The sequence below is a fragment of the Nesoenas mayeri genome (genome assembly GCF_963082525.1).
Source record: "Nesoenas mayeri genome assembly, chromosome: 14".
Classification (NCBI taxonomy): domain Eukaryota; kingdom Metazoa; phylum Chordata; class Aves; order Columbiformes; family Columbidae; genus Nesoenas; species Nesoenas mayeri.
Genome location: NC_137556.1, coordinates 14,504,344 through 14,530,500, shown reverse-complemented (window position 1 = coordinate 14,530,500; position 26,157 = coordinate 14,504,344). Strand labels below are relative to the sequence as shown.

Genomic DNA, 26,157 nt, shown 5'->3' with positions numbered 1-26,157 from the left:
AAATTTAACAGCCTAAGTACAGTATTTATACGACAATCTATATGCCACGGTAACTCAGAATCAGATTTTTTTTTTCAAGTTTAGGTAGTGTGGTTAGGGAGCAACTACAAACATCTTCAAAAACACTAAAAGCCTTGTGCAGCCACAGCAGTGTAAAAAAAGTGCTCAAGCTACAATGGTACATGTTTCCAGGTACATATGCCTTAAAAAGACCTATGTTGCAGCACGATCGTTTATCAAATTCAACAATAATCTGTGTGCTATGGATACATACCACCCAGTTCCACATTTTAAGAACTATTGTGTTTTCTTTTTGAACTAAAGGTGAAAAACAATCAGTGGTTGATGAACTAATGCTTTGTGAATATGAGCAAGTTTTAGAGGTGTTTTGTTTTCTTCTCAGATCTTTCTTACAAAATGAAGAAAAATATGATGTTAGTGAAAACAAAGAAATAAAACCTCACAATCCAGACAGTACTGAAACCTAATACACCCACAGCAGGTGCCATCACGGAATCACCGCATAACTGAACTGGTGCTAGCAAAATGCCATTGGATTAATAAAGCTTATTATTTCTGTGTTCACTGCAGTGGACTCAGATTCTAGTATCTTTTCGGTTTCATAAAAAGAAGACTCTGTTCCAGAATGTAATGAAACAGTTTATCATTCTCCTCCAGAAAGGATGGAAACATAAAACAATGTACTCGTGTATGTTCCAGAATTTGTAAACCTATTAACACATCTACTTCTCATTTGGTTAACTCACGTACTTTTATTTTTCAGAACAGTCTAAGTTGCCTTTTTTTTTCAATATATAATTCAAAATTCTGCACCCAAACCACAATAGTTGTGAATCAAATAAAGATTAAAACCCCTACACACCCTGCTTGCTCGTCCTAATGCTGATCTTCTTTAAAGGATGGGTTTGGTGTTAACTTGTGCTTCACCTGTAACACCCCTTCTTACCTTTCTCTACTATTCTTTAGCACAGAATTACAGCGCTTTGATTTTGATGTTAGATCTACCAGAAAAACAACCGACGCACAAAACTCCTTTTTACTTGCAGCATAAATTAGAATTGGAATCAACTTTGTCAGAGATAAAAGCTCTACACCTGCTAATTGTTCCCCCCCCTCACCCCGCAAGAAAAAGGGTAAGTCATGGAATATTTTAAAAAAATCCCAAACTTGCAGTTTCTAATAAGGAACTATCAAAATAGTTTTAAAAAATAAACCAGAATCTTCAAATGTAAGTGACTGGTTCATTCAGAAGATTTCATTTTAGGAGGTAGTAAACAAGGATAAAACAATTAATTTGTTAAGGCTGGCCAAGGCTAACTGGGTAAACATGAAATAAAATGTGTTTCCTGCACTGTAGTCCTGATTTGCTTAGCATTTGACATACGCTGTCTCAAAAGACCATTTTAATTTTTATTTCAGTCATTCTAAAAAATCCTCTCCGAAAAGGTAGTAAGGAGATGCAATATAATGAACTATAATACAATAATCATGGTTTGGATTTCTGTCAAGTTTCTTAGGATGTAAATGAGAGCTTATCAGGAATTTGCCCAAAACAAATAATTTACACTCATTTCCGCAACAAGACAGACATGATTCTCTTTCATTCAGCTCTTTGTTAACTCCGATTAATTACTTCACTTCCAAATTTCATTAGAAACCTATTCATCTTTTCTAGGTAGCAACAACTGATATGCTGCATCTCAAAGTCACATATTAGAAAACTCAACATCTGCCCATTCCTTACATTCTACTGACCTCTAGAGACTGTATGTATATATGTATAGATCATATACATTATTTATGTGCATGTACACATAGTAGAGAGATGTCACGATAGATTGACTTTCGGGAAATCTGTATGTAGTATTTGATGTTACAGTTTTTACCCTGATCAGGAATTGTTCTTCGCAACATTTTTTTCTGTGTTTAGTTCTAGACATGAAGAACAATCTCATGTTATTTTTTCCCCTTTCTCTCTGTGTCTTTCCAACCCAAACACAGCACAGCCACCTTTATCTGTTATGTACAGAATTAAGCTAAGAGTATGACTATCAATATAAATATTGACATAATCCCAGTTTCATTTAAGCATGAATATCTGCCAGGAAGGGAGCACCTCAGAACCAGAATCTCCTAGTTAGAGAAAAATAGTTATTCTTGTATGTAGGGAGAGAAGACAAGTCTCTTACAATGCGATATTGCCACTTCTTCCCCCCACCAAACGATACCATCTTGCAGCAGCTCCCTGGTCTCCATTTTGCTGCCAGGGAAGGAACTGTACAAAAGCCTGGGTGGGTTTGACATTTAGACCAAACAGAAAGGGCTGAACGAGTTGAATTTGTCAACTAAAACCTATTCAAACTAGACATTAATCCAATAATAAAGAGAAATGAGGGGGAAGGAAGATCATGTTCTTCCCTAACAATGTTAGAATAACTGACATTGTTATGAGCCATTACTTGGCAATACTGTGTGGTCCAGTGTAACAAAAAACATTAACATATGAAATTGTATTAAGTTTCATATCAAAATGCCCAGAAAATATACAAAGGGTTTTCTAATAGTGCTAATGTTTTACAGAGAAGGACCACTCCTAAGATACTTTCATATGACTTTATCCTCTGGAATCTCACAAAGATAAGCTTAGGAGAACAATCTGAAAAAAAATGTCCTACTTCCAAAAGCTTTAGCTAAAAAGGGTTGTTGGTTTATTTGGTTGGTTAGGGGTTTAGGGGGTCTTGTTTGGTTGTTTGTTTTTGTTTTTAAATAACTTTGGGTGTAGGAGAATAAAGCTTTATAATTTCACATTTTACATTGGCATAATCATATTGCACACCATAACAGAATATAAATTCTATTTGATTTGGAATCAGCGATGACCTACAGATTGACTTTTGTTAAATCAATATAAGCTATAGATAGCAACTGAACTCTCTCTTTCCAAAAATGTACGCATAGAGTAAGAACTGTGTTAGCTAAATACACTTTACACAATAAAGCTAAAATAGAACTTACATCCACTACTTCAAGTTACTCAGTAGTTACTTCAGCATAAATTACCAAAATATATACATCCGTGTCTTTAGAAGTATTAAGATAAAATAACATCATTGCCAAATCCTATTTCTATTTTTTGTGGTTTTTTGTTTTTAAGTATTTTTTCACTTTATATCAAATTTTAATGAAACTAACACAGCGATGGAACAAATGCATATAAATAGATTTGAAAGAAGCTTCCCAAATAAGTCATTAAATTACTATAATCTGCAGTACATTTTTCCATGTATACATCACAGCTTTATATTTCAATAACCTACTGCAAACCCCTCGACATCCATTCCTCCTGTATGCCACTAATGAGGAACTAGGTATGTATTTTTAAACTTGAAAATGGACTTAAAATACATAGATTCAGATTTGTGTGTTTGTTTATACTTACATAAGCATCCATAGACCAACCTAGAAATACAATATTGCTGCTACTGAGAAATGTGGTACTAGACTCAATCGTAGCCAAAATTATTTACCCTACTCAGCTATTCCGGGCTTTTCACAGTGTACTCATAAATAGAATTCCACTAGTATGCTCGCTTTTCTCTTCATGACTTTGAGGACTGAGAAATACAAAGATAAAAGTTTATTCCTTAGGGCTATATTGTGTCATAAGCCTTTAAACTAAATTTGCCAATGTTTTCAACAGGGAATTCTCTTTAGAAACTGATGACATATTACGATCTTTTAAACTAAATTACATACGATTTCATTGAACTGACAAGTCTGAAAGTAAACTGAAGTAGGGAAGGTAAAAGAACATAATTCTGGTAATATTCTCTCACTGGTGACAGTCAGGCTTATTTTTCTTGAATGACATAGAACTGTAAAACACGTAAAAGTGCTCAAGAACTTTTTTGGCCATGCCCAGCTGAGATGCACAACGTTCAATATCGATCACTAATTGTCTCCAGAGTCCTAGAAACTTCTATGTTTGAGGAGAAAAGGAAAAAAAATGAATTAAAAAGATCACAAAAAAACCCCACACATAACTATTAAATAAATATACATCTCATTAACGTTGCCCAAACAATACTAAGGAAACTCAGGAATATTTCACTTCTTCCACATATAAAGTACTGAAACCATTTTCTGAGGGTTAAGGAATTACCTTCGTATGTACAAAGTTGTGCGTATTCACAAATTCAATAACAAATTAAAGAAGCAGAACATTAAAGAAAAACCCTCCTGGCAATAACAAATCTGAAGGCAGGGGGTGGGGGGCGGGTAGGGAAATCAACCTAAACTTTGTCAGACTAAACACATTTTGGCACACACACCTCCAGTACCCCATAAAAATATTAAAACCAAACAACAACAAATAATCTACAATGCAAATGACATGGGAGCTGACTACAGATCTCTGCCACTCCTTTCTCTAGCTGCGTTTCTTTCCAATTATAAGCACAAGCTGAAATTTTCTTACAGACTAAGTACCAAACTAAATAAAGCCATCCTGCTATATGCTATAAAATGCAGTGCAATATAGTAATTTTAATTCTAAAAATGTAAATCTCTTCTCTAAAAGGTCTTAATTATTGTCTTTCCTTTTTTAAGGTACACATAGGTACAAACCATCTGAATGCAGAGAGATCACTTTTGTTTATTATGACTAGCCTAAGTTCTGCATGTTTATCCCACTTGCCGTGAAAAGCTAGGATTAAAAAAAACACACAGCACAACACACATCACTGTTTTGAATTTGAAATCAGTCACGGTTGATTATCATCTCCAAAAATAAATATTCCCACAGATAGAGGTCAGTGGTTGCCTGAAATTGCATCAGTTAGCGCCTGTATACCAGAATCCTCCGCTCCTTTGGGACTGCTTTATCATTTTATCAGATTAATAAGGCAGTAGTTTTAGCACAGGCCCATCGCAGTTTTCCATCCACGCATTTGCCATTAGTTACTCTACAATTCATTGATCTGAGACATATCATAGGATTGCTCTCAGAACTTAAGCACATAAGAAGATGGTAACGCATAACTGTTCATAGCTAGGAAAAAACCCCCAAACATACAAATTAGGAAAGAGGGTGCTTTTCACTTTTAATTCTGTTACTTGCTGATCCATAAGCTCCTTCTCAAAAGAAAGCAACTTTACTGTATTGGAATTCTAATGCTGAGGTTGCATGCATTTTATTTTCTTGATTTATAATCAAACATTTGAATTTTGTGGATGTATTAAAAAACCAAAACAACCCCCAAACTTTTAGGGATACTCTTTCAGCCTTTCCTCTGAGAAAACATGCATGTGAAACAATATAAGTAGTGATACGATGTTAAAAGTGCCAACTAAAAACCTTAAAAAGAGAGTTATCTCTACACGTGCCTCATTTCAGCGCACATACCGCTTCAGATTTTCAGACTGAATAGAACCAAGGATGACAATGTAAAAAATTCTTGATCTTGTATTATTAAACTACAAACAGCTTGTATAATCATTTGCCTTGAGTTTTTAATTTGGCTTTTGTAATCTCACCGCATTTCTTTTCCTCTATAAAGTAATCTTTACTTTGCTCTCCAGCAACATCTACTGGAACATCAGTAAAATGCTGCTATTTATATTAATCATTCATTTAACATCTAGTAGGGCAGAGTTAGCAAATGCCAAAAGGACAGATAAACGATCTGCAATTCAGATCCTGCGTTCTGGGCTCAGGCAGATTAAGTTAGCTCATCTTCAACCTTATAGTTTTCTGCCATTTCAAAAGGAACAAATTCTTTATGAGTAATTCACATCAGAAGTCATCTACCATTTACACTTAGATGTACTTTATTTAAGTCGCGAAATATCATTTAAAACACCACGTTACATCCAGATCTTCCATTTCTGTCAGACAAATTACTCTTAATTTCAGATTGATCCAGCACATGCTTAAACAGATCTGAAGCATAAAAAGAGCTTGGAAGAACATACAGAAACACTCTTAAAGGTGAAAGAGAGGTGCGACAGCAACTCCAATGACAAATAATAAACAAGTTCAGCAAAACTACAGTTAAAAAGTAAAAACATCCACCAGAAATCGGTGAAATATTTACAAATTCTTTTGCCCAAGTCCTCAGAAAAAAAAAAAAATATCTGTCCCTTTATATGAAGGTGAATATGTGTGATTAACTACCCCTGAAGATAAAAGCAGTACTGGGGTGAGGTCCCTCTACCCCGATGGGAGACGAGGCTTCCCTGGGGGCTCCATCCCATCCCGCTGCATGGTGCCTTGCCACTGCCTATCTGGTGAGATCGGCCACTGCCATGTCCACAGAAAGCACAGCCGCTCAATCTTGCAAGGTACGTAGCGCTGCGCATTCGTACGCCTGCATGCGGGATCGAGCCATTAGGGGAAACTTGCATAAAGACAAAAGTTCTCAAGTAAACATTTTAATTTCTATCAGCACTATGCTCATTTGTAGGTCTGCCATGCTAAAAATCTACCTATCAACCAGTGTTTACTCTGACAGCTTAAGAAGTTAGCTCTGCTTTCACAGCCAGTTAATTAGTACTCTGCTTTTACAAATGACTCTGATCATTGCAATATTATTTGCTTTGTTTTAAATCCACAATAATGGTCTAACTGTCTTGACTGTTAGTTCACTTTCCAGTATGACGATGAAATTCAGCATATCGCTGCTGCTCAGAATCCCTTCCTTCTCTTTCGAGTCTTAGTTTGCTCATGCAGAGAACAACTGTGAAATATAACCACAGAAATGCAGGGAGAGGAAAAAACCAGCATGAGAGCCAGGCAAGACCAGAGACAGAAGTCCCAATAGCTAAATATCCCAGTTGTTTATAAAAAGCACCTACCGTCATGCAAGTAATTAAAATTATTTTTGTGTTGGGCATCCCCGCAGAGCTTCAATGTATTTTTTATAAAGAATAAAAGGGCACGTTTCCCCAAACCACAAACTCTTTGAGCTATATAATTTTATATTATCACAAGACTTAAGTTCACAGGCTTTGCCTGATAAATTAGCTCCTCTCAATAACTGTTAAACAGAAAGCCCTTTATTGTAATCCAAGTGCACTTGTGGACAGCACTTTCAGAGTTAACTCCATTTGACAACTGACATAAATCCATTATTCTAATTTGGTGATTGCTTTACTGAACACAGATGCAGTTTATGAGTTTTAGTCACGTATTTCATTCAGGATGCTACTTAATCTCAATTTACAAAACATAAACACGAAATAGGTTTTACAGAATGTCTAAAAGGGTATAGCTATTCATCCGATGAAATGCCAGGCAAACAAACCATATTCACCTGGACCTAAACTCAATTCTAGATTTTACCTTACTAAACAAACAGTAAATAAGTACAATTAATTTTTATTTCAGCTGTTGCAACAAAATTGCAGAATACCAGTCTCCTTGAGGGTTATAAGGCTCAAAAGCTTTTCATATACCGAGATTTAAGCACTGAATTTAACCTTAAGCAAAGTCCAGCCTTCACAAAAGCTGGTTCTCTGATTTATTTTGATACACAGAAAGAAAAGAGGGAGAAGCAATAATTCAGTGTGAATACAGCATCTTCACAAACCCATTTCTAATTCAATTTATAGCACATACTTTACGTCTTAAACAAAAGGAATCTGGTACAACACCGACACTGCCTCTTGCTGCCGTTGCTTGCCTCAGTTACAGAACGCTGAAAATCTACCGCTCTGCCCAAGCCACTCCATAAAACATTCGGATTCAGGCACTTCTTACCTGCCTCAGTTGAAGGCTTCCTTCCCTTGTTAGCAGTATGAAGCATCCTCTAGCCTTCCCAATCCTCACCACCAGCCTCAAATTGCACAGCTAAGTCCCGTTTTTGCAAGAAAATGCTTGTTGAAAATGCTTAGTTTTTGTTGTCCCTTTTAAGTCCCTCCTGCGGGAAAGAGCAGGGGAGCGATGTGACGCCACCTTTTAATCTTTTGCAAGAGTGAAAAGGCAGAAAAGGAGCGCTCGATCAAACTGAGCTTCACACATGACTAAAACTCGCCTGAGAGGCTGCAAGCTCTGGCTAAAGCACCACTAGGCGTAAGTGTAAGAACAGAGAAGAGGGGAGAGTCAATGAAATGTGACAACGTATGTGCATCAAAGACGGGAAAAGAGGGAGAGAACAATGAGAGAGGGATTGAGACAGCAATGAGAGAAAGAATGAGAATGGGAGGAAGAATAAGCATGAAGAAAAGATAGGAGAGTTCTGAAGCAAAGAATTCGCAGAATAAAGCCAAAGTGTCTGGCAGCTTCTGTTTTTATCTCAGTGAGCATGACATACTGCCTCTCTCATTTAGCAACACATTCTTGTCTCTTCCAGGTTTGAAAACTGAGATAATCACAATGTGTGCCTGTTTGCGCCTGACTGGCATACTCGTGTGCAGTATACCTGAGATTCCACCCCCCCAACCATCTCCTAGAGATGCATTTACGTGCAATTAAGTTCATATATTCATTAAGAAAGACACCCTCCCCACCCCCCAAAACCAGGAGCTGCTAATTTATAAATCAATTTACAATATAGTTTAACTGGCAGATGGAATTCTACTTATAACTACTAACAAACTGCAGCTGATAAACAAATGACTGAACAAATGTTTAATGTTGATAACCGAGTTTTCATAGCGACAAAACATATTAGAATTGATAAATCTGTGTTTTAAAAAAGACGTATTACAGACACTTTCTCCAATTTATCTTGTTATTTATATATGAAGTTGCACTAAGTAGTACTAGAAGAAAAAATGTGATCCAGAACTAATAGTTTTGAAGGAATCCATCAGAGATACGATTAGATTTCATTTTTGTTTTAAAAAAGCAATTACAAGCTAAAAACTAGATTTCAAATTTAATTATGAATTCCTACTCATTTAAAAAGGTCCACACACTAAGTCCCCATAGAAGTGGGGCTCATTTTCATGCTAGAGGGTGGGGGGTTGTTCTTTTGTTTGGTTGGTGTTTTTTTTCCCTCACTATATATACCAGTTGTAACATGAAGAAAGCTTCTGTAATTTGCTTTGTTTATACCTTTCACCTTTTGAAGGTAAAGGCAAACAGGCTTTTAGCCAACTGGCAATCAGTCTGCTGGCCAAAAAGCATAATACTTGTCTGCAGAACCAACCCAAGCCCACAATCAGACTTGGCTATTACTCGGAGATGCAAGGTTAAGAGGGCAGCAGAAATGTAAATGAATCTGAAAATGAATAAATATTTTCTCTTTGCAGCAGCATCCCATTTGGGATTCCCCTTAGATCCTAGCATCTCAATTCTATTAAGGAAAAGTAAGGACTATGTCAGTGACATAAGATTCTGGCAGCCTGGATCTAGATCTCAGCTGTGTGGCATCACACTTCTGTATTAGCTCAGGCAACTCACACAGGGCTACATTTAGGCATCTGTGTCTTATGGTACACAGCTAGTTTAGAAGAAATGTTCTAGCAGCTCTACACAACTTGCTGTCTTCTTTTGTAAGGATTTCCCAGTTACATAGAGAAGGTTATGAATATTCACAAATTATTACCACAGAATCAGAGGCCAATTTCAACACTGAGTACTTAGATATCATTATTGTACCACAAATGTTACAAGAATTGATGTTTTTCTATGAATGTTAACCTCCACAATCTCACCACAAACCATCATATTAAGCTTTGGGCAGAAGGAATCCAGTTTTCATGTTTGTAAAGTAAAACTTGAAGAATCATGGCACGTCCTGAGTTAGAAGGGACCCACAAGGATCATCGAGTCCAGCTCCTGCCCCTGCACAGGACACCCCACAGTCCACACCGTGTGTCTGAGGACTTTGTCCAGTCTCTTCTTGAACACTGTCAGGTTGGGGCCGTGACACCTCCCTGGGGAGCCTGTTCAGTGTCCAGCACCTCTGGGGGAAGAACCTTTTCCTCATGTCCAACCTGACCCTGCCCTGGCACATCTTCTGCCAGTCCCTCGGGTGGTATCACTGGTCACCAGAGAGAAGAGATCAGTGCCTGTCCCTCCTCCTCCCCTTGTGAGGAAGCTGTAGACCACAGTGAGGTCTTCCCTCAGTCTCCTCCAGGTATAAACAATTCTTTATGCCTGCCAGCTGTCTCAAACCCCACACTTACTGCTAAATTTGTGATTGCTTCAGTGTTTCACTTCTTATTTTTTGTCCCCCAGGCATTGGCAATAAAATTGTATAAATATGGATCAATTAAAATCAGATTCCCACTAATCTTCTTGAGCAACCTTCATCACATGAGCTTCAGAATAAAACTTACCATAAGCAGAAAAATATTCATAAGAACACCGGACTTTTAAACCACTCTCCATGTGGGTATCAATACAGCATGAGCCTGACCTAGCAAAAGAGCATTTTGTGTGACGGTTTATATCAAGTATTTCTCCTTGCTCCGTTGGTGTAAGGAATTTAATCGAAGCAGTGTAGCTGCTTTAAATGCCTCCTGTTTTCTCTGCCAGAGATGAAGGAAATAAACACCACCTGAAAATGTGGTGGTACAGGAGGAGAAAGGAGAAACAAAGATGCAGGTGTCCATTTATTGCAAATTTTTCCATAGTATTATTAGTAAATACTCTAATGGAAATGTCTAGCTACCTTTAAAAAAGAAAAAAGTCCAAAGCTCCTATAAGAAGCCCACTCTGACTACGCACTTAACATAACAATAACAATTAGGGACGAGACCTTTCTCATTTCATTTTCTGTTTTCCCATCCATACTGGTAAACTGCTTTTCTCATGGAAGTCTTGATAAGCAGCATCCAACTATCTTACAACGGACTAGATTATATTCATGACATCAATTTTCAAAAAATGCAAACACATATATACATACTCCTAGAAGTGTTTAATCATTCTCACAGGCTTATCTACACATTCACAATGCAATCAAACCCCTGTGTTCACATCCAAGGTCAACAAAAGGCTTGAAAACATCAGTGCAGTTTGTTTTCATGAAAGATACAAGATTACGTGGCCAAAACTAAGCATAAGTTTACACACTATAGTAAATAAATCCTTTTCTACAATAACGAACCTAGAGTTGGGACTAAAAATGTTTGGACACTAAACTGCTTGAGTTCTGACGGCTCCAGCAAGCAAAGCAAGTTATTCTCCTATGGAACTAACTTATTCTATAAATCAGCCACATTTCCATAGGACAGGCTAAGTCTTTGACTAGCACGAATGCAAAACCTGTATTTTACTGCTGTTAAATGTGCTTCCACTTAAGCTTTCTCAAGCAGTACTCCAGTAGCATACGGGCATCACACCGTAAAACGTAACAGAATAGCTACACAATTAAAAGTACTAGTAATGTCATTTTGTGCAGAGACACAAATAACTGATTTCCAACCCATTTTTCACACTTTCACCATTACAGAGAAAACAACTAATCAGAGCTTCCTCTCAGTCCTACCTGAGGAAGCCAAGTCAAGTTTAATCACAGAAAACCTCTTGATGTCTTACTTCTCTACCCTAGTAGAAATCTGGATCATTCTTCTGTTTGCTTCAGGTCTGGGATTTCATTAGCCTGCACGCAAACGCACACCCTATGCCTGTGACATAGAATTTGCATCATAAGAGAACAGTGAAGAGCATTCAGCACATTGCACTGGTTCAATGATGACGAACCCCCCACCCCACAACACCCTGCCAGGAAAACGCATCAACAGGTTTATCTACAACACGGAACGTCATAACAGCAAATTATGAAGAAATAAAGCGGCAAAAGGCTACAAAAGTACTCAGGCGTACTAAAGGGACTACTGCCCAGAAATACTTATTGACTACATATGCTTTGGAGCTAAATAAAAGCCTCTGGCTATGTAAAAAGAGCTAATGACCACTGTCTCTTACCAATATTCTTCTGTATTTTACATCAAGCAAAGACTCCCTTGCCAATTATCTAGTTGGACAGCATGGACAAAGAACTAATTTTTCCAGTCTTTTGTTTCTGTATCAGACATGAAGAAAGACTGTGTCTGAAAGAAGCTTTTTTTTTCCCAGTTATATCAGCTGGCTTGATAAAACATACCACCTTTTCCCCTACAAACCTCGTTTCAATAACACCTTTGGATCTTTCTCTTACACCACAACCATTATAAAAGCAGAACAGCCCTGTGAAGCTCTTCATGCCCCTCCAACCACCATTCCCTAGACTGTGATCTGTTCACCGCTCAGACGAAAGACTACAGAGGAGCATAAGGGCTAGAACAGACGCAGAGCATACAAGAAAATCCCTTGTGTCTTGTCTACATGTAACATCCTGGCAGGGTGAAGGAAAACATGGTGCTATTGCTGGTATGAATTATAAAATCACCTAAATAATGCTTTTTGAGCATAACCAAATACATGTGATAGCATCATTATAACTTAAAATTGTTTATGACCTCCATTTGGTCCAAACAGTACAACCTTACTCACTGTATGCATAGCTGAACTAATTTATCTATGACTGCTGGTGTTACATGATAGAATAAATAGCCAACTGTCATACGAAGGAAACAAAGAGAAAATATTATACCAGCAGAAGCTTCTTCAGTGGAAGCAGCTTGTAACGTGGCTCTGAGTCATACAGATTTCTTAATGGCTACTGAAAATGATCTTTGATTCTTATCATTGTCACCTCAGTAAGTGATAACAACTAATACCTAAGTTGTTACTTGTTGATACAGTTAATTTTTAGCTTTCTCTGTATCGTGTTAATATATTATGAAATTAGTAATTTCATGAATTAATAGAAATCAATATTTTAATAAATTTTGCTCGACAAAAGAACTGAAATAGAAGATAATCTAAATACTAATTCCAAAGGACATGTAATTCCCCTCTCCTCAGACTGTATTTATTTGTAAAACCACAGTGGAGCATGCATTAAAAGGACATTTAAAAATTCAGATTTCTGTTATACCAATTTTTACTATTGTCTTCCTGGTACCTTTCTGTTTAGAATTTTTGCTCCAGCTGTAGCTCTGAATACAGTCACACAAGCTCAGGCCTTCTAAGACAGTCATCAGATCAGTGTGTCAAACAATTCCTGAAGCATCTCTCACAGAAGACTTACATTTCTTTAAAACAGCAGTACACCAATTACCTTCACCTGTGCCTAAACAGCAGCCAGTTCATGTGAACCACCTGTGCCTCAATTAACATCATGGATAGAAAGACTAACTTACCTACAAGGTACAGGTGTGCCTGCCACGATTTCTCCCTGTGCCATGGGCTGAGAGCTCCTCCATGCTCTACAGATAAATTCTGCTTGCAAAGACAAAGGCCAGTTTCCCGGAGAGAGCTGTACGGCTCGTAAAGGGTCTTCACTGCTAGATAATTTAAGTTCTCTACATGAAGTACAAATCTACACTGAGTCAACAGAGTACATAGTTTCACAGAGTGTACAATTTATTTTAGAGTACTGGCAACACACTTAAAAACTGAACAAAGCCTAATTTTACTGCCCAGTCCTCTGAATTAATATGCAGCGTTCCTGCCTTAAGTATACCCTTGAGCATTTGGTACTTCCCTGAGCCACAGCTTTGAAGATGTGTTGGTTTCTTATGCACTAACTTGACCTATATTCAGGCTGACTTCTATTCTGAGATAATTTCTGCTGTGAATTCAATTCCAGGTGCTACATACACTGCTTTGCTACATCTATGATACAGATGCTGCAAAGCAGAAGGATGTCAACAAATTAAAAGGCCACTGCTGTCATTCTCTAATGACCAGGGCTTGTCAAAAAACATGCATTTTTATGAGCTGATCTGGGCCCAAGTATATTTCCTTAAAAATATGGAAGCACAGAACTAAGTCTAGAAGCCTCTTTAAATTATACGTTGTCATGCCAGGGTTCAAAGCCCTGCTGACTTGTCTGGAGCTGAGCTTGATCGGTGCCTTGTACCAAGGAAGCCAAAAACTCTTTCAAATGGGGAAGGCTTCCCTAAGACGGGACAATAAGCCTGTAAGAGATGATCAAAAATGAAGGGGAGGGGGAGTGGGGAAACAACCAGCCAACCAACCAACCCACCCACAAAAACAAAGTTCCAAGATTGAAACATCACTAATATATCTTACATTTGTAGTGCAAAGGTCTCATACGATTAGGTCTTACCCTTCCCGTAACACCTGACAATTCATTAAACGTTTCAAACTGTTTCATGTAATGATCAAGTGAAATAATCACGTACTACTATAGAACACTTATCTCATGAAACAAAATTGTAAGGCTCTCTAAGTCTACAAGGAAAGACCTCTGGAGAATTCCAAAGACTTCCATTCCTGCAGTTTTATGAGAGACCCACAATGCACAGTTAACTTTACACCAACAGTTACCACATTAGAAATGAGATAAGAAACACAGGAGAGACTGGTATATAAGTAATGCCATAACAACAGTATGTCAAAACAACTGCACAATCCCTACTGGCTGCGTGCATATGTGCAGAGTCCTACTTATAACATGAGTTGAGAGGTTTTTCTATTAAACATTTTCATGCTGTATCTATACTGTGACTCAAGCAAATGAGAATATAAGAAAAACAGTGGGTGGTTTCAAAATGTCTGGTTTACTACCTGTCTGTTGTGGTTCAGAATACAGAGTAAAATTCCACCAAGGCGGCTTGAGATGGCATATAGGAGCATGCTTAAGACACTTTTCTTGGCATGCCATCAGCTCTTATCAGCCACAGAATATTGGTTTTGATGAGCCTTTGGTATGAACCAGAACAGCTGTACCTGTCTTTACGCCGTCACACCACTGACAGAGAATGCACAGAAAAGCAAATGACTACAAAAAATCTGGTAACTGTAAAGCACTGATTAGAATATTGAGAACAGCAAGAACTTGACGTGATTGACTCTTGAGAACTTTAAGACACAGCATTTTAAGTAAATTGTTAAAAAGTGACAGAAATGTTTAAAAAATTATATGTATATTAGGTTCCATAAAAAGCAAAGATGACATTGCATTAGAAATTATTAAAATGAGAAAAAAAAAACCTTAAATGCACATTTTACTTTTGGTTTTAAGGCAACAGTTTCACAGTTCTGAAATGCAAACAGATCACATAAATAGCAAGATGTGGATTTTTAGGAATGTTCATTCTCTAAAAAATATCCATAAGTAGTAAGTTGCTGTATTTAAAAATAAAAAAAATAATAAAAATAATATAGAATATTTTTTCCTGTATATATATATTTTTTTTTAGAATATACAGGTTTTGATTCTTTGGAAACTCAATTGAGACTGTCATTTCTTCCACCTGACTAAAAGCACTGGTGAACTATCTGGCTATTATTTGAAACGTTCTTCAACTTTATAAAGACAGAGATGGAGCAAACGCTTTCCAATAAACAGTTTCTGACAAAGTGAAAAAAGTGGTTAACAAAAAACAAGGGTTAACTATTTTTACTTCTAATATTTTTCAGCCAACCAGTGTATTACACCCATTGTCACTTTCTGACATTCTCCGCCCTGCAACAATCACAGAAGCAATTCAAAACTTGACTTATCAGTCAACTATCTTTTACAATAATCAGATTCTTACTTGTGAAATCTGGAATAAAACGGTAGGATTTATGATTCTGAATACCTAAAACCAAGCCTGTGGAAGGCACCAGAAATAGACATGAACTACGCTATACAAGGTGAGGAAGTCACCACACACGTTTCCCAAAAAGTACTTGTCCTAATGCACAACACCAAATGCATGCCATTTAAGGGGTGCTATCTTGGGTGGAGGGGGAAAGAGAGAGGTTATCTTATAAATCACAAATTGTTCAATAACCTCCATCTTCTCCTTCCCTGAACCTCCTGATTTCTCTTTTAAGGGCTTTTAGAAATACACTTCTTCTCTCTGTGACTCAGTACCCCCGTGTGTGAGCAGAACACAGAGATACCAGCTGATTTGTAAGGGTACTTTGAAACCTACTGTTGAAGAGATCAGGGAGGGGTATCAACACATAAAAACAAACAGCTGGTTTTTAGCCTTTTTTTTTTCCTTCCCCAAATACCCCATTTTTCTCCATTTAACCTGTGCTTATTGACCTCGGTGGGAAAACACGTCGACCCCTGATGGAATTTTATACAACCTTACTCCTTATTTGTGATAGATTTTTCTGGTGATTAAGGTTTCAAAATAACTATAACCATAAAAGTGACACTATGCTGTTGTGATGGGGTTTTTTTTTAGTATAAAGGATATGACTGCAGTCATGCGATGCATAAGTCATAAAGGATGTTTTAAACATTCTGTTGCCCTGCTTATCACTGTAGTGTCACCTAGTTTTTGTCTCAACTCTAATAGATTTTCTGTTAACCAAGTTTACAGAGCATTAATTGACATTAACCAATACATGTTCACGACAAAGAAAAAAAAAAAAAAGGCGTGAAGAAACAAAGAGTACTGTCAATTCCATTTTTAAAACGCTTCTCAGTTTGCTAAGGATTAGCCAAAGCCCTTCTACCATTATAGGTCACATCTGATTCAAGGCCTACGTGGTTGCTGCACATTTCTGGTATTCACCACAATGGAAACATTTATTTATGCTTATCAAAAAGTCCTTTAAGAGCAATGAAAGGGTGTTACTGAAATACTTTTAACATCTGCTGATGTTTGAAGCTCACAATGTAAAATAAGTGTATATCATACAGGCACCAGGAAGAAAATGTTAGTCTAGGATACGCCGCCTGATACTAAAGACGCACATGCATTTCTCTTACATACACCATTGAAATAACATCCAAGCAAAATCAATTCGCATCTCTGGATCGAGGTGCCACCCTCGGGTAATTCCGACCGTGAGGAAACGCGCCACCCACCTCAGGGCGCACGGAGCAGCGCTGGGAGCCCCGGGCTGCGGGGGAGCCACACCCGCCCGCCCCAGCCCTCCTTCCCCCTCGGTGGCGGGGACACCGGCGACATTAGGGACACGGGGGCCACAGCCGCCCGGCCGCGCTCCGCAGGTGCCTCCCGCGAGGAGGCTGCGCACGGCCGTCCGGGCCCCGCGCGGGGGCAGAACCGTCGTCCCGCACCGCCCGAGGGGCTCCGAGCAGCTCAGGGAACCGGGCAAGCACCGAGCAACCGCTTCGACCAAGATGAAGCACGCCCAGATGCACTGAAGACTTACCTCTACAGACGATAAGAGAACGACTGAGCCTGCCAAACCAGAGTTGCACTAATCGCTAAGTCCATAATGCACGTACAAGTTTTGCTATGATACCCGATATTTACCAAAACAGCGAGTTAAGAAGATGTAGTGCTCAAGCTACTCAGCTACAAGCAATGCTTTGCCTCCCAAACTATTAAAACTGAATTTAACACAGCTGTACAGGTGGCATCTATACAGGGGTCTGGGAGGCTGGAGGTTTCACACTAGATTACTTTCAGCTGTAACGCAGCGCTCACTGCAACAGCGAAACGCTTGTAAAACCGAGTCTCTCCGCACAAAGGACCTCGACCCAAAAGCTCGCGGCCCACCCGCCCGGCCGTCCCGGGAGCCCCGGCAGCCACCACCGTCCGCATCGCCCCGCCCGCCTCAATTCACTGTCTCTTTAAACAGGGAGAGAAGCAAGAAAAAAAAATCCTGACTTTTGCTGTGGGTTTTTTGTTGTTGTTGTTTTTTTGTTTTTTCCCCCCTCTGTTTTTTGGGGTTTTAGGGGAGGCTGGTGTGAGTCGGGAGAAGGGGGTTTAGTTGCTTTTCTTTTTAACTCGGACTTGGAGAGGATGCAAGAAAAGCCTCAACCCTCCGCGAGGCGCGAGCAACCGGCCGGAGCGGAGCCGCTCCCCGCCCCACAGCGCGGCGGCCCGGCCGCCTTCGCCACCGCCCTCCGGGAGCGCTGGCCCCACCTCGACGACACGGCCACTGGGGAAAAGCCCCGCGGGGACACCGCCCCATCCTGCGGCTGCTGCCGTCGCGGAACACCCGTGGGGAGCGGGCGGCGCCCCCCCAACCGCGCCCGCCCCCTCCGGGCCGCCCCGCGCCCCCCATGCGTACACACCTGCGGGCGGGAGCCCCGTGCGCCGCCACTGCCTTTCCCTTCCCCGTCGCCGGCTGCCGCCGCGTCGCGGGGGCGGGAGAAGCGGGGACGTCCCCGCCGCCTCCCCGCACCCCCCGCGGGGCCCAGCCCGGGCGGCGGTTGGGCAGGAGCCGAGGGGCGGCGGCCGCCAGCAGCCTCCTGCCCAGCGGCACCTGCGGAGCGGGGGCGGGCGGCGCGGACCCTGCCCAGGTGTCCCTGCCATCGCGGGAGGTGTTTGCTCACGCTCGGGCCAGCGGCCTCACACAGCTGAAGGAAGGAAAGCTAACGGGGGGGCAGGTGTCAGAAAGCGCTGCCCCGAGGTAACACTCGCCTGAAGGGGGTTTCCAGCACCGAGGTTTTCTTTGGAATGAGAAAAAATGAACAATCCTGTACCGCGAGAAAGTGGTATGAAGATGCCCAAGCACATTCTGGGTGACTGCCTGGCACGCTCGTTAGATGGACTCAAGTAACATTTGGGCACCAGGGAACACATTATACATCTGTGTGACGCTGGGCCTGAAATGCAGAGAAACCATGTGAACCTTCCAGGATGGCCCTTCCAGGGAAAAGGGAGAGAGAAGAGCAGTATTTGATACAAACCAGAACTGACAATGTCTGAATGCAGAAAGAGCTCCAGAAAGAAGAGAGCAGAGCGTTCCTTCAGATACCAGTTGCAGCTGTGATGCGCAAGGAATACCTGAACAGCTCGGCAGTGCTCACTGATCAAAAAGAGATGCCAAAGGGCTAACACTAATGGCAATCCTGTCTAGCCAGAGTCATCAGCGTGACAAGGCTGATGCTGTAGGTGCCTGCAGAAACAGATCGTTTATTTTCTTAGAGAGCCAGGTAGAGACCGGGGGCTTTGCTCATGCATAAAAACCAAAATTAGCACAGCTGATAGCTGCTAGTAATGTGAACAATTAAGGTGTATAGTTTTCACCTTAGATTAACAATTTTAAACACAAGATTCCAGTGAGTTTTTAACTGCACTGCTGCTGAAGGAAAGAAACCCTAATTTATACGAGTCCAATCAGAAATGAAGGCTTTAAGTTATAATAAAAATCAAACCTTACTAAAATTTAGTTGCTCTGTTAGTCACCTAGTTGTAATTCTGCAAAACCAAAAAATAAAAAACCCCACTAAAAAGCACACAAAAAATAGTAGAAAACTGAACAACAGAGGGAGACAGGGGCACACAGAATCAGAACATATTCCAAAGAACAAAGAGTGAACATGGAAATGTTTTGCTCTGCCTACGAAGACCTCACTCAATATTTGAGTCTTTAAGCAAAGCATTTAGAATCTTACCTCAGCCACTTCCCTTATGGCCTCAAAGTACATGGAAGTTATTTCCTTAGTTGTACCTTTCATACTTTTGCATATGCGTATTCTAAACATGCTACATCCATCCACTGTACACCGATGAGCCTTAGGCATATGGGCCATACGAGGCAGGAGTGTGTGAGTGCACAGTGACAATGCATCACCTACACGTTTCTAGGAAAGGAGTGTTATTCTAGGCAGTAAAATTAAAAAACAAAACAAAAATCCCCATAACAACCCTTATTGGAAAAGGTAAAATGAGAGCCCCAACTGCCCTTCCACCCCTCAGTCTGTCTGCACAGGTGACAGATGCTGCTGACTCCCACACCACCAGTCATCGAGTAGAATGGGAGGTTGCATTTATTTCATTTATTAAGTGGATAATGACTCCATATGCTGCAGCCAAACAACAGATAAAAATTATAATGTACAGGCCAAATAACTTCCTTGGATTCTAGACACATTACTGTGCATAATTCCTTTCTTAATGGCTATAAACAGACCAGAGCAATATACAAAAATAACATTCTACACAGCAGCATGATTACAAGCAACTATGTATGACATTCCTGTGCCATTTGGGTTAACTTTCAGGAACATTCTGACATAACTTTGCATTTTTCAGGTCATATGTTGCTTCGCTAATATTTCAAAGTAGAAAACCACACTTAAGGCCACAACTACTAATACAGTTGAGGAAATCATCCCAAACACACAAAATATTGTTTTATTTGCAACAGGCACCCAAAAAAACCCACAGGGCTGGTGCTGAAAAGTTATTTCTGGTGTGATGACTAGAAAATAAAATGTAAACAATAATATTGTTGTTGTTTAGAGAAGTCACACTGAACTCCTGGGAGTCAGTGTGTTAGAGCATGCAAAATCCGTGACTGAAACAGAGCTTTGGAGATCAAATCAAATCTCAGTTTGTGATTCACTCCTGGAACTTGGGAAAGACAATTATCTTTGATGTGGTCAATTTTTTCTCTTTATGTAAGGGTGGTAATGATACCTCACAGGACCCATTTAAGGGTTTAATAACTGATGTTTACACAAAAATTTGAAGTCGTTAATTATGATTATTTAGCTGTATTAACCTAATACATATGTAAGAAAACAATATTAATGTATTCCCAAAGATGATTATGATCATAATTATTATTAATGCTGCATGAACAAGTGCAATCGTTCCTCACCAAGGCATGATGTTTGTCTGACATTCCGGGTACCCGACAGCCAAGACACAGCAACTCTGCACGTTGCTCTGGCCAACTTAAAAAGCCGTAACGCATGGAACCTACGCTAGAAAAGAAATGCTGGAAGGAAACTACACTGGCAAACCCAGTTCTGAAACACCTTTAAAAGTCCCGTTTACAATCAACCTGAACCCGCACACTTGGTACGGTCTTCCTCAAAATAGGGCAAGGTTTTATTCGAGCAAATATGAATACATTAGGCAAGTGAATAATTGAGAAGACTTTAGAAGGCTCTAGGAAAAGAAAAATCCTGTAAACAAGATTGAGCAACAAGTCTTTGAAAGAATCCTTTTGTTCCCAGCATAATGCTCCCAAAATCTGCTTCTTCAGAACAGTATTCATTTAAGAAGAAGAAGGAAAAAAAAAAGAAGAGATAGATAAAGGAAACGCCAAGAAACCACTTTAAGGAAAAGACACTTTAAAATCATTTTCTTGTTCTTCAGATTTTTTGTAGCTATGTCTGGAGGTACATTGACCACACTTCTAAGCACTGGAGGTTCTTGGGCTTTACTGTTTGCATGGTTTTCACCGTAACTGAAACAGTATTTCCTAACATGGCCAGCACAATTTTGTAGCCAGCAGAAAACAAACAAAACACACACACACACACAAAACACCAACAAAACCCCACAACATTTATTGGCCTGCCAGTAGCTAAAGGACAACATATCCTATATGGTCTGTCCTGGTGCTTATGGGCAGCCAAGCGTTACAAACATCTATACCTCTTCAGCGCAGCGTGCTGCTCAGAACACACCTAACTCCAGCTGCACTAACAGTGTCGGCTGCGGGCAGGAGTGCGGCGCTCTTCTCAGTTTCAAGTTGGGCAGAACCCCACACATCCGTTTCCCAGAGGAGCTGTCAGAAGAGCCAGCCATCTGTCCGTCTGTCTATCTGTCCATCTGTCCCTGGGCAGCAGCACCCTCTGCACGGGTGGGAGGAGTGTGAGGAGGAGGCTGCAGCCGAAGGCTGATGAGGGGAGGGTTAGAGACAGGGCAGGGCGGCAGTCCCAGCCCAGCCCAGCCGCACAGCAATAAACCCACATTTCATTGTATTAAGCAGTGTAGAAAAACTCCTGTTAATAGCTAGACTTCTTGCTGCTATAGTGGACCTTCAGTATAGCCCTGAGGCTGTGACAATTATTGTGACTTTTACTAAAGATTATGGCCAATGTACCTCTACCCAGAAAAAGCAATGCTCATGGTTCAGCTTGTCACAGTCCATTGCAACTAAATATATCAACACTTTAAAATTATTATACATTCAAAGTATTTTATGACTCTTAAATAGACAAAATAGCAATAATAAAGAAGGAAAAAAATAACTTCTAGTGTCTATAACGAAGAGCAATGGCTTTAGAAACCAAACATTAACATTGGTACATTTCTTACCCTGTCTCTCTGAGACAATTTGCTTCCCTGTCGGTCCTTCCTGGAAATGTTTGGTCAGGAGGGCGAGAAGGGGACACCTGTGAAGGGCACAGGAGAGCCAAACCTGCTACTGCCTGGGGATGCTCAGGTCTGGATTGGTTGGTCTTTTTTCCTTTTTCTTTGTTCCTATGTGCCAAAAATCCCAAACCGCTGTATGCTCACTGAAGTCAAGAGGGCTCTAGCAACATACACTAGTTCACAATGCACTCTTATAAGTCGTCCTTTTTTTCTTCCCTCTGATACTGGCACCATTTATCTCGCTGTAACCAAGTCCTTACTAGAGTAAACTTGTTTATAAACTCTCCCCAAAGCCTCAAAACAGTTTCTGCAGCCTGTTACACACATAGCCTATTTCTCAAAGCAAAATCAAAATAACTAGCTTTGAAAAAACCCCAATTTCTAATTAACATGTATGTATTTTGGCTGCAGTCAGTAGTAAGAAACGCAGCTTACTGTAAGGCAAACTACAATTAAACATATTCATGGCATTCAACATATTAAAATTAGATGACAAATCTAAGATAAAAGTGACATTTAAGTGAATGATTTCCACAGTCTATGTCCCCATATGTTCTCAATGTTCAAATGCTGTCTCTCTGAAAATATCATACTGACATGGAAGCCCACAGAGATTCCTTTCAGGGCACTTAAAAGTTTACTATTAATAACTAATGAAATACAGCGACTTATTGCAATGTTTTTATACAATGCTTTTCCTGCTTTGAAATTAAATCCAAAACTACCCCATGAATGAGCAACACAAGATCCTCCCTGAAGGGCTGTAGTGGTGTGGGTGACACATTTCTTGTCTCCCCAGGCGTGGAATATGTCACATCCTCAGTACTTCCAATCTCGCCCGTCTACAAAGCTACTGACTGTTCCCAGAGCAAAATATCTCATATTCACACATGCTTTTTATGTGCTATGAGACTAACAAAAGCAAAGCAAAACAAAAATGCATTTTTCAAGCATACATAAATCAAAACGTGAAAGTAGAAGATATGTATACAAATAAATCCATTTGAAAGAAAAAATTCCAACAGCTCTAACACTGGACTTCTGGTGTGTCTATTAGAAAATACAGCAAAGCAAGCAAGCAGTCAATTTAGGTTTCACTGACTTAGTGGCAGCAGCCCCATTGACTTTAATGAGGGCAGGATTTCACTATGAATTGAATCTGGAAAAATCGCGGTAGTGTTCTTGCAGGACAGGGCAGGGCAGCCTCTGCATGATTGAAAGGGGCACATAAAAGCGTTCCAAGTGTGCCGCTGAGACATACAGGACACGTTTTGATGGAATGAGAATCCAGCACAATGCAGCACTTTATAGTGCATTGAAGGCTTTTTTCCTTTGGTCATTATTAGGATCTATTATTACTGGGTTTTATTACAATTATACATAATTGTAATTGATAACATGTTATTATATCCTCCTCTATGTGAGAAGTAATGAATGTTCTAAATTAAGCAAAGAAACAAACTTGTAGGTGAATGCAGGGTTGTTCACACTGTGATTTATCGCAGAGAAGTATTTATCACCCTATGGACTGTTTTAAGACAGAAGGCTGGGTGACGTTTCCTATGTTTTTTACAAAAATTAACATTAGAAGCTCGGGTTTTGTTTTTGTTTGAAACACAAAGTAGAGAGGGACCCAACACGTTAAAAAGTAACGAAGTTCTATTTGATTTATTTAGATTTTCAAGAGTAATCATTTAAGTATGTACATTTTCCAGTAGTTTGTAGGTAGTACAGATCTGGGAAAGCTGCAGCATAGGTGCAGCTCACTCAACCATCTGCTGCTTTCCTTAAGTAACCCATTATACAAAAAAATAAATATCTTGTGACAGATTGTTTTGACAGCTGAAAAAGATGTAAATTTTCTGAATGTATTTGACTGAAAGGCAAAAATGTTAGATAGATGTTAATTTAACAGATGTCTAGTTTTGCATCATCAGCCTGAAACAGGCAATTTCAAGCAAGTCTCCTTGCTGTATCACAACACGCAATCCTACGAATTCCATAAGGATAAGCCTTCCACAAACTTCAAATGAGCCATTCGCATTCAAAGGGAGGGAAAATTGTTGTGAGAAGATGGTACCACCTGGCTGTAATTCTGATCAAGCAAGTAAACACATCCAGGGATAATAAAACTATCTACATTACGGTCTGGAATAAAATAACATTATTTGAGACTACATGTTAAAAGGATTATTTTACATGAGAGAAATAAATTAGATGGTCTCCTAAAACCCCATGCACATTCTTGCAAATCTAATTATCATATGAGTAAATAAGAACCTAGGCTTTTTTTTTTTTAATTTAAGATGTGCAAAGTTTTTGTATGTTGAGTATATTGTCATACCCCATATATATCTGCAAAAGAGTTTATTGCTGGTTTCGGATTGGTTGTAGAAGAAACTGAAATAACTATAGCTTAACTGAAGCTGTTGTTGCTAGCACAGTTTCCTACAGTCTCAGGAAGCTTTGGGATTCAATCATCATCATCAAAACCATTCTGATGGTTTCACGACTTCAATGGGTTATAAAGGAAGTTTATCAGTGAGAAATTTTTCTAAAAATAGTGCGACGCAGTTGGCTATATCCATTTTGGATTTCACAAGTGTCAAAACTGTTCTGTGCATTTTTCTCTTGAATTTGCATACAGTGTTATTGTTCTCATTTTACAGAAGAGGAAACGGCAAATAAAGAGATTGAATTACGTGGGAGATCAGTAACTACTTACTACTGATTTAGAAAAGATCCTGATCCTAACATTCCACTGACGAGCTTAAAAATCTGCTGCTGAAATATAATGTGTGTTTGCTAATGCTACGTGATCTCTAAATAAAGAGGATCAACCATATTTGCTTACTTGATAGGACTATTAGGAGACAAATGTAGTTCATGAAAGGGTACTTAAAATTACACTCTCTGATTTATATGCTTACATAAAGTGCATTTATCTGTTCTAGTTGTGATCTACCTATTGCAGCAAGCCAATGTATTTGTGAAAGTGAATCCAGACGTAAAATCTGTGGATTTAGAAATGGAAAACATGCCTCCCCAGGAAAAACATTCAGTTACTCCAGATTCTTTATTAAGTTTATCACCTTTTACTAAGTAGACGCATTTATTTCATGACCCTGACTCAATTTTAATATTTTATTTTATTTTTTAAAGAAGTGCTTAAGTTGCATCCTTTTGGTTTTCTGTTAAATGGGAATATGTCCCATTTTGTGATTAAGGAATAATATAGCAACACATAATTTCTACAAGCTGAATAATATTAATGATAACTCAAAGATATCTGGAAAACAAAATTAAATAGTTTATGTCTTAAATTTTTTATTTGGTTTTAACATAATCAGAGTAGAAACATTCTAAGTACATTCAGATTAGTCAAAAAAAAACTTTCTCAAGAATCAAAACTGAAAAGTTGAGTGAAGGCAATGAAATTTCTTTCCTTGGTGAAACCACACCACAAAGTGACTTAAAAAGCTTTTGAAATGTATGGAAATGCTTTCACAAAGCCTTTTTTTACAACAGAGGAAGGTTAAAAACCCAAGGAGACTATAAGCTAAAAAGTCAGAAATACAGTAAATAAAGAACATAAAAGAACCTCTTGGCCTACATATCTTGAATGTGGTATGGCACTACATCAAGCACAAAATGTCTTGTTTTTTTAGTGAATCTTTACAAAAGGAAGGAAAAAAATGGAATAAAATGTGGAGATGAAGTTTTCCCCTAAGTAGTAAATCATCACGGGCTAGCAAGAATCTGCTTATGATTAATAGTTATGATCTGGTCATTGTTGCTTTATATACACATCTTTGATTTTTGACCATACTAATTAGGCTGTGTGGAAATACAATCAAATGTTTGAGAAAGATATCAAAGACCTGCAAAACCTCTCATAAATTGATGTTTACGAGCTTGATTCCGCCTGCTTAACTTGTCAAAAATCTTCTTACAAATACTAAAAACCATTATTAATGAAGGTACTCTTTATTATTCTTTTTGCTTTAACTAGTATAATGATTCAATAATACTGACTCTTCATTTTGCTTGATATTCTGCTACACAGAATCA

General features: G+C 39.2%; 1 protein-coding gene across 6 annotated transcripts in view; it reads right to left on the bottom strand.

The window, feature by feature from the left end:
• Positions 1-26,157, bottom strand: part of TENM2 (teneurin transmembrane protein 2) — a gene marked incomplete at both ends in the record, with an annotated part of 489,425 nt that overhangs the window by 329,160 nt on the left and 134,108 nt on the right. For 2 of the 6 annotated variants that reach the window (XM_080353526.1, XM_080353527.1), the window contains one exon: positions 7,781-7,826. The exons of the other annotated variants lie outside the window; for them this stretch is intronic. In XM_080353526.1, coding sequence (XP_080209652.1) covers positions 7,781-7,826 — 46 coding nt within the window. Of the gene's footprint in view, positions 1-7,780; positions 7,827-26,157 lie in introns of those variants that run through there. 6 annotated transcript variants of the gene reach the window in all.